The sequence below is a fragment of the Limulus polyphemus genome, unplaced genomic scaffold (genome assembly GCF_000517525.1).
Source record: "Limulus polyphemus unplaced genomic scaffold, Limulus_polyphemus-2.1.2 Scaffold2975, whole genome shotgun sequence".
NCBI lineage: Eukaryota > Metazoa > Arthropoda > Merostomata > Xiphosura > Limulidae > Limulus > Limulus polyphemus.
In genome coordinates this window covers 9797-19445 of record NW_013668585.1, presented here as the reverse complement: position 1 = coordinate 19445, position 9649 = coordinate 9797, and the positions used below count along the sequence as shown (strand labels likewise).

At 32.9% G+C, this 9649-nt stretch overlaps 1 protein-coding gene across 1 annotated transcript in view; it reads left to right on the top strand.

Annotated features, from left to right (window-relative positions):
- LOC106468349 (centromere/kinetochore protein zw10 homolog) overlaps positions 1–9649 on the top strand; it is a 19878-nt gene that overhangs the window by 7762 nt on the left and 2467 nt on the right. Inside the window, exons 2-6 of the mRNA XM_022396684.1 lie at positions 3043–3103; positions 4128–4330; positions 5289–6218; positions 6818–7017; positions 7370–7586. Coding sequence (XP_022252392.1) covers positions 3067–3103; positions 4128–4330; positions 5289–6218; positions 6818–7017; positions 7370–7586 — 1587 coding nt within the window. The 5' untranslated portion in view covers positions 3043–3066. The remainder of the gene's footprint in view (positions 1–3042; positions 3104–4127; positions 4331–5288; positions 6219–6817; positions 7018–7369; positions 7587–9649) is intronic.

The following is a 9649-nucleotide window of genomic DNA, read 5'->3' as shown; positions in this document are numbered from 1 at the left end:
GGGGGTTGGTGGGCATTCCTCAACACGAACCACTACTGGTTTCCCCGAGGCTGACTTATTGGTTGCATTCTTTTTACACTGGCTCCTCATATGTCTTTGCTCTCCACATTTCCAACAACCTTTCTGGGTAGCAGCCTTTCCTGCAGTGGCATCTTCCCTGTTTTGAAGTTGCTGGCATTGAGCTTTCTTGTGCCCAGGTTTGTTACAGTGCCAGCAAAGTCCCTCAAACCTATCTGAAAGCTGACCTTTTCTGGCCTTGAATCCTGATGACTGTACCAACCTTGGTACTTCTGTGCTGGAATTAACATAGGAATCAAATTCAAGAACTCTGGCCATTGCATCCTGCATAGTACAGGGTTGTGCTTGCTTTACTTGTATCTTCAGTTTTGGACTGTCCAAGGCATCTACAAACTGATCCCTCAGCAACAACTTGAGGAGATCGGGTGGTGCAGTTGGGTAGGCCTTGTGTGCCATACTTCCCATGTCTTGTGCCAGCTCTTGCAGGCTCTCCCCTTTAGCACAGATTCTCGTCCTAAACCTAGCCCTGTAGACTTCGGACTGATTTTGGGTTCCATACCTGAGTTCTAGAGCAGCTACCAGTGCTCTATAGTTGTGCCTGTCGTCTGCTGACAACTGTCCAAGTATTTCCAGTGGTTGTCCCTTCAAGCTCGTTGCCAGGTACACTGCCTTCTGCTCCTCTGTCCATCCATTCATTTCTGCTAGGAGCTCAAATTGTGCTCTATATGCTTCCCATGGTGCCTTCCCGTCAAATTCCTGTGACTTCCTTTGTACTAGATCACCCCTGCATTAGGGTTTAGCTGCGGGGTCTGGGGCTGATTAGGTTGATGGCTAATATATACTCCTTGTGTAAAAGACAATAAATCATTCTTTAATGTATTTAATTCACTTTGAAATTTACTAATCTTTTCCATTTGTGTATGCTGGCTTTCTCTAAATTGTAGGAGACTTTCTTCTTGTTTCTTTTCTTTCTCCTCCAACCACTGCTGTACTTTCTCATCTTGTTTCTTTTCTTTTTCTTTTTTTCCTCCAACAACTGCTGTAGTCTCTCTTGTTTATTTTGCTGTTCGAGCTGCCACTGCTGCTGTCTCTCTTCTTGTTTCTTTTCTTTTTCCTCCAACAACTGCTGTAGTCTATCATGTTATTTATTTTGCTGTTTGAAATGCCACTGTTGCAGGTTTTCTTGCCACTGCTGCTGTTTTTCTTCTTGTTTCTCTTGCTGTACTTGTATTGCTGCCATCAAATCTGCTAAGCTGTAGTTTGATTTGCCACTTCTCATTTCCATCTTCTTTTTCTTTTTTTTAAATCCCACTCTCTGACACCAATTTGTTACGTCTCTGGTCATTTGTTAATTTTCCGTAGAAATTCTTTCCCAGAAACTTCAGTGATACAAATCTTTTCTTAAATAAAACTAGTTTATTCTTTCTCAATACAACTTTGCAATACACAGAATTTCCACAGTCACTTTAACTTAAACACACGCTATAATTCACAACGATTCATGCACTTTACTTACGGTCACTACCGCTTGCTTGACTCAATTATCTGTCTCTATGTCTGTCTATCTGCCCTTCTGTCTCCGCTTTATTTGTCGGGCTTAAATACAATAAAAGAGGATGCCTAGAAAAGACTAGAGTTGCCAGGAAAAGTCAAGATACTTCGAGAATATCATGACGTGTTACAAGCATCACGTGACTTTCACTGTCATAACAATATCATGCATATCCTTTTCATTTTTTTTTCTTTCCCTCCAATACTTCCCCATCTGCAGAAATCAAGGGCTGAAATTTGTTGCTTAACAGAATGGGTTCACTACTTTTTACTCTAATACTAATAGTACTCTTTATAACTTTCTGAAACTCATTATTAGCTGATGTATCCCTTGAATCTAAAACTTAAGCTCCTCCTGAAATCCTGCTGCCATTTCCCACAATCTATACTTCTCTTTATATATTGACTCTACATTAATTATGATAGCCTCCAACTTCTCTTCCAACCTACAAACTCCACATAAAAATTGGATATCTTCATTACTAGCTTCCTTTAAGTTAAATTTAAAAGTTCATGCCAGTCTTGAGTTCCCAAATAAAACCCATTCATTGTACCCATTACACCTAACAAACTGTGAATGCTTAACTCCTAAACTAGTCTTAACCATTGTATTTATATTTAATTATAGCCTACAAATAATTAATTATGCCAATAGCCTATAGTCAATACTGTTATGCCTAATGTTTAAGAAACAATTATATAACTTTTTATCACTACTTTGTCTTCACACCAAAGTAATAAAGTTTATCTTCAATTATATAGACCTTAAAAATAGAACTTTATAACTTATTAGAACTGACCATATACATAACATTAATAATAAAATGTATTTAATTTAGCCTGATTTATATTTATAACTATCTATAGGCTGAATTTAAACCAATGGATCTAAGTTCAAGTAAATAAGTTTATCCTTAAAACTCCAAGAAACAATAAACTAGTTTTTAAATTGTACTTATTCAATAAAACAATGTATTTATCTCCTGTTTGACAATTTACCAGTAAGTTGAAATATACCTAAGCCTAAAGAACCATTACATGTACTAAACCCATTTTACATTGTAGTAATAATTTACACCACTAAACTGTAACTTAAAACTTTGACCATCTTACTTTTATTTACCAATCTTATTATATTTAGTTATTATTGTGTTATTTAACCCAAATTACTTTAAATAATATTAAATAACTTTCAGAATTCCATAAGAACTTAACTTTTCAATGTTTTCCCTCTACAATCCTTTAAACCTTTATGGTGCCTTATAATGATAGTTTGTAAAACAAATACTACATAGTTTGAATCATTGTTTAAAACTTACAGCTATTGCTGTATTAAGCTCTTTTTCTGAGAATGTTTGTTCATAGATGTGGCAGTTATTTGTGGAGTTCTTTAAATAATTTTAATGGTAATAGTTTTCACACTCAGTTCAACATATAAAGGACTTATGTAATTTACTCTCCCTTTTTCATTAGGTTTTAAATAATGAGATAAAAGAAATGTCTTCCTTAGTTACTGAAGTGCTGTCTTCTGCAGGTAAGTAAAATGTTTTGTGTTATGCTTTAGGAACAAAGATTATTGTTTATCTTTAATCTTCATATTTACAGAACATGTTTTTTTATTTATTCCAAGATTAATTTTATGTTAAAAAGATCATATTTGTAGGTTAAAATTCTATAAAAATATAATTTGAACCATAATGCTTATACTTTAAGCATCATTACATTACAATAAGTGAAAACAAGATATTAATGTATCTACTAAATCATCATTATTTTTAGTTCTCCTGACGATTTATCACCACAAATACATAGCTGACCTTTGTCAACTTTACGTATAATGTAGGTTCTGATGTATTTGGACTATGCATGCATCTCTAATCAGAACAGTCTTCCTTTCATTCTGTTGTAGTTTTCTACTACAGAAAGAAATGAAAACTGTCAAGTTCGCTGCAGTACTTGGTGTTCTGAAAATTGAAAATTTGTTTTACTGTCTTTCAACAAGGATTATTATCAATATTAACTACATATTGTAAGGATAAACTGCACTTTAGTGTGGATGTTCCGATTGTTTTAAGTTCTCTGTTTTAGTTGGCTAGTACCTTCTATGTTCATACTGTTTTAAGTTCTCTGTTTGTTTTAGTTGGCTAGTACCTTCTATGTTCCTACTGTTTTAAGTTCTCTGTTTGTTTTAGTTGGCTAATACCTTCTATGTTCATACTGTTTTAAGTTCTCTGTTTGTTTTAGATGGTAAGTACCTTCTTTGTTCCTACTGTTTTAAGTTTTCTGTTTGTTTTAGATGGTTAGTACCTTCTTTGTTTCTACTGTTTTAAGTTCTCTGGTTGTTGTAATTGGTTAGTACCTTCTTTGTTCCTACTGTTTTGTTATAAGTTCTCTCTGTTTGTTTTAGTTGGTTAGTACCTTCTTTGGTCCTACTGTTTTAAGTTTTCTGTTTGTTTTAGTTGGTTAGTACCTTCTTACTTTCATACAAAAAACCCTGAACTGTAATGATTTTGCATATTTGACAATGTTAGAAGCAATTCTTGTTTTTGTTTTTTCAGGAAAGCTTGAAAAAGACGACTTAAATGCAAAGATAGTAAGAATAAGTAAAAGGATAGAAGATATAAAACTTGAAGTGCAAGAGACTCTTCAGGGAAGACATAAGGAATTTCTGCCCCATTTTGTAGAAACTGTTGAATTATCTAGCCACCTTAATGAGGCTACTACTGAAGCAGACATGCTTTTAACAAAGATTGAGAAAGAGGTAGGTTGTAATGTTCAGTAAAGTCATGGTGAAATTTCACCAGGATTAATTTTTACAGTATGTATTGAAAAAAAGTTAAAAATATAATAAATAACTTTAGATGCTTATGTTTGTATTAGTGATGCAACTTAGCTCATATTTTAAGCTACTCTATAAAATCTGTAAAGGAGTAATTTAAAATACTTTGACTTTTTGAATTAGAAGAAAGATGTAGAAACACAGATTTGATAAAATTAAACCTTTCTTGGATCTAGAGTGGTGAAATATTTCTCTGCTACATTTGTAGCTAAATAAAATGTATTGTTAAAGAGAAGTGATGTAAGAAATAAATCAAGACTTCTTCAGTTGATGTTATAGTAGGATGTGGAACTTCCTTGGTTTGTCCTTGTGGTTTATAGCATGATTTGTGACCAGTTACTATAATATCATGCTCTGTACATTTTGGCCATCAGTTTGTTATAAGAGTAATGGTTAAATCCCACTATTTAGCTAGAGTAAGATCAGAGTTAGAGGTTGACACTTCTCCAGTTTGTCCTTGTGGTTTATAGCATGATTTGTGACCAGTTGCTACAATATCATGCTCTGTACATTGTGGCCTTGAGTTTGTTATAAGAGTAATGGTCAAATCCCACTATTTAGCTAGAGTAAGGTCAGAGTTAGAGGTTGACACTTCTCTTTATCAGTTCAAAGTTAGAGATGTCTAGCACAGTTAACCCTTGTATAGCTTTACACAGTTACCTGAAACATCAGTATTTGAATCAATTTAATTAATATCTGAAACAAAAAAGTTATGTTTGGAAAGGTGTTAAAAAGCTACAACAGATAATTATTGGGAAGGTTTTATAAATGATTAGATTTTATTTTTAGTACTGAATAACATTTTCTCCTTAAACTTATATATAAAACCATAGTCTTTGAAGAGTGATTTTTCTTGTCCTATTTGTATGATTTGTTTTAGATAAAACCACAGTTACACAATGCAACTTGTGAGTATCAAGAACTGACAAAGCAGTTGGAAGAAAGCTCAGTCCTAGTGGATATTGTTGCAAAGTTGGCAGAAATTCATGAAACTCTTGAGGCCGCAAAACAAGCACAAAAAAAGAAGGACTACTTATCTGCTGCCACTAGCTTACAACATATTGAAAGTCTAATATCTCAGACCAAACATGGGTGTGAAAAAGATGTAGATATTTTACAAGCCATGAAGACAGAGCAGTTGGTCAGAAAAGAAAAGCTTAAGTATGACTTAGGAGAAATTTGGAACCAACACATTATCTGGAGTGTACCAAAATCTAAAGATGATCTTCCGTACAAAGTGGAACTGAAGTTGATGACATCAGGAAACAAAACGTTGGAAGAAATTAGAAGTTTACTGCAAGCTTTGTATTACATGAAAGAGTTAGAGAAGAAGGTGAAGAAATTGGGAACTAACTTAATGACCCACGTGTTAGAAATAGTAGTTTCTTGCCAAGTAGATCTACAGATTGAAAAATCAAACGCTAGTGTGACCTTAGTTGTTGTCGTAAACAAGAAGGAACATGCTGAGACTGCTCAAGTGTTTGAGAACCTGCATACAGTATTTAAATTTTTATATGGCTCTTTCATGAAGTTACAAGTAAAGAAAGAATCAGATGAAAAGTCTGAGACATTGATGTCTCTTCTTGGAAAACAAATCAGTAGAGAATTCTGTGATTGCCTTATCCAGGATTGTCTCTCTCCTGCTATCCCTAGTCACAGCAAGGATCTGGAGGGATACTCAAAAGTAATAGAATTAACATCTAATCTACAGGTGCAGTTAGAAACACTCGGTTTCCTGGAGGCTGGAAATACCACAATTTTAGAGTATGCTCGAAATGTGGACTCATTGTTTGCAAACAAAATGTGTCAGGTTTGTTCCTTTTCAGTAATATAAAAAACATCAGTGATACTTTAGTTGTATCTTTAAGATATAGTCTTGGAAAGAGATAAATATAACACATCACGAAAGTTTTATTGTGAAGTTTAATGTGATGAATGTTTTTTTTTGAAGAATATTTCACTGAAATATTCAGATTTCTGCTAACTTGTAAAATTTCCAACATCATGGAAATATATTAATTAAGTAGATGGCTAAATAATTTCATTTGAAAGCTGTGATGTGATAAAGAATTATATGTATGTTTCTTGATTTGTGTGATATGACAAAATTTGAAAGCCAGAATTTACTAAGAAACTTCAGTTGGCTCTGTCCAGAGTTGGGATCGTATATCTAGAAACTTAAAATATACTGTTAGAGTACAAAATAATGTTTTAAGAACATAGTGTGAGACAAGAGGATGATACACTAAGTATTTATAGCTAATTATCTAAATGTGTTGATGATAACATTTATTATCTGTAATTTGTGTTACTGAAACTTAGTTGAACATTTTGAAATACCACTATTTTCTTTTTTGTGAATACCATCACTACCTCTTAAATTATGTTTTAACTTTCTTTTCTCCAAAGGAACTTTTAGTTTGTGCTCGTAAGCTGATGAAGGAGGACTTACACGTCACTATAACACTCCCAGAAAAAGAAGCTCTGTCAGAACCACTACCAAAATTAGCCAGAATTAAAGCTATGCAGGAAGAAGACAAACTGACTAGCATAGAAGATAGACATGATCTTAGTAAAAATGTTTTCCACTTTCCAAAATGTCAGGTTAGGTAAGTTCTGGTGATGATGTTGAAAAGTAAAGACAATTTCACTTTATGTTATTTCATTGGGATAGTGTTATCCTAAATATTAACATTATTAAAATCATATCTTTAGAAAGTATTTTTTCTTGTTCGGTATAAGTGAAGATTTTTGAGGAATGTTATATTGTGATTGAATTGGATAAGTGCATAAGTATTCACTACAGCTTCTGTGCAGTGGCCTACCATCAGTGTAAGAAATTTATTGAAATGCACTGCATTTTAGTAAATATGAAAAACGTAAATGGTACAGCTACAATTGAATTATGTTTGATAAAACATTCAGTAGAATCTAATATGGATACTTGTGACCACTGTTTAGCTCATCGACAAAAAAGGTGCTGGATTTGCTGCACGAAGTCTTGCAGGAAGCCATCAAAAGTTCTCCTTCTTGTGCAGTACGACTTTTTTGCACAGCTCGAAACATCTGCGAGTTATACTGTGATGTGGTTCCAGTGTATCACAAGGAGAGTATTACAACCTTACCACAACAGACAGGTTTGTTCAGAGATGGAAGAAAAGATTTTTTATCACTTTCAGCCCAGTGACATCAACCAGAAAACTTCTTGATTTGTACTCACAAGAATCAGTAACTTATAAATGAAACTATATCTTACACATAAATCATGATAACCATTGAACAAAAAAAAGTATACAACATACACAGAAATTAGAAACAAAAACAGAATTGATGTTTATTACATTTAACCAAATAATCAACAACAGAACATTTAAGTTTTACTTTCCATGTCTAGCCCCAACTTCTCAACTCCTAACCCATATTGTTCTCAAACCCCACCTTCCCCAGAAATCCACTTCTCAAACCAGTCTTGTTATTAACCCCTGTTGTTCTCTGAATCCCTGACTTTCAGCAGGCAGTCAGTCTTTGTTGATCAGAACATAATTTTTTTAACTAAACCAATTATTGACTGTTACTTTCAATACTGCGTAAGTTTCCACAAAGATTAGGGCTTAGATGCCATTTTCAGTTATCCGGATTCAGCTGTTTTTAACTTCGACACTTGGCCGGGGGCCAAATATCCGGCTGGGTACCCATGCATCCCTAGTATCCAATAATATAAAACTGACCTTTAGTCTTTACAGAGTGACCTGTCTTGGCTGTGTTTTGAATTGGCCAACTATTTGTAAAATACAGTCACATTTCAATTATTATATATTATATGTGTATATATATTATTGCTATTTAAAAATAAGTTCTTAAACTTGTTTTTCTTAAACATAGAACAGTAAATAAAGAAGTAAAGCAAACAATTATCTCTTCTAGTTACAACCTTTGTACACAGTTGCTGCTTGACGTAGGTTGCTCAGCCTTTTAAAATTTTGCACGTGGAGGATATGAAACAAAATTATTATTTTGTAGGTTTTTTATATATACAGTTGAATAACCAAAAAAACATAAATTACTACATTAATACCATAGAATTCCACTAATAATTTATCAAACTTGGTAACTTAAGATGTATTTCAGTCTAAGAAAATATGAAATTTTGAGCAGACTAAAGACACAACCTTCCTCCTTGAAATCTTGCTTCTAAAGCAAGCAATGGCATCCTCAGACATCCTTTAAAATAGCTAAGAAAGCCACTAGGTGGACATTCTGAGCTTTCAATTGATTATTCATGTCATATATAGGGGTAGGTGTATATAAGGGAGCATTTCCAAAATTGGAAAGAGGTGGGTGGGATGCCAATGTGTTTGTTTTGTTACATGAGCAATATCTTACCAAATTGAAAAGATAAGAGGCTCTTATTTTATATTCTAGCTTGTCAATATCGATAATTTGAGTTTCTAATTTGTATGAAACTATAGACTTAGTATTTTGACATCATAAACATCTAATTTGAACCAATGCTGCATTCAACATACCATGTGACACACAAAAATTTATGTTTAACTGTGTTTTTTAATATTGAATTTTAAATTAAGAAATTTAGTAATGTATAATACTAAAATTTGAATTATAATCTACAGTTTGATACCAAACTTATTGACATAAATTTTGAATGCGAGTCAACAAACGTGATGACATGGCCTTTCACCTGTGACCATTCTGGAAAGGGTTAAAGTCATATAATATCAAATTAATATTAAATATGAACATAACTCTTCAACTTTGAAGCATCAAAATTTAATTTTCAAAACTTAATACAGAGAGTCATCTGATTATTTATTAAAAAAACAACAAGAAAAGTAAATAGCCACATGATATTTATTTAAAGTTTATTGTCAGTGTGGTTTTGTTGAAAATAATTTCTTTCAGATTAAGTGTTATTAGATTATTGGGTGTTTAAATGATCTGTATTTAATATCTGAGTCTGATAATAGCTTTATCTGAAAAATATTGTTTGGTCAAAAACAAATTAGCTGTTTTTAATATAAATATATTATTATATTTACTATATGATTTGTCTGTCTTTTATAGTTCACTCACATCCTTAGAATTAAAGATAAAGGAAGCTTTAAAACACAAGCCCTTTGGGTGATCTTATTTTACTAGTGTGAAGAAAGGAAATAAAATGTGACAAGATGCAAGATTTGTTTTGAGTTTATATTTTTTAGTCTACACTCTTTGATCTTTAAG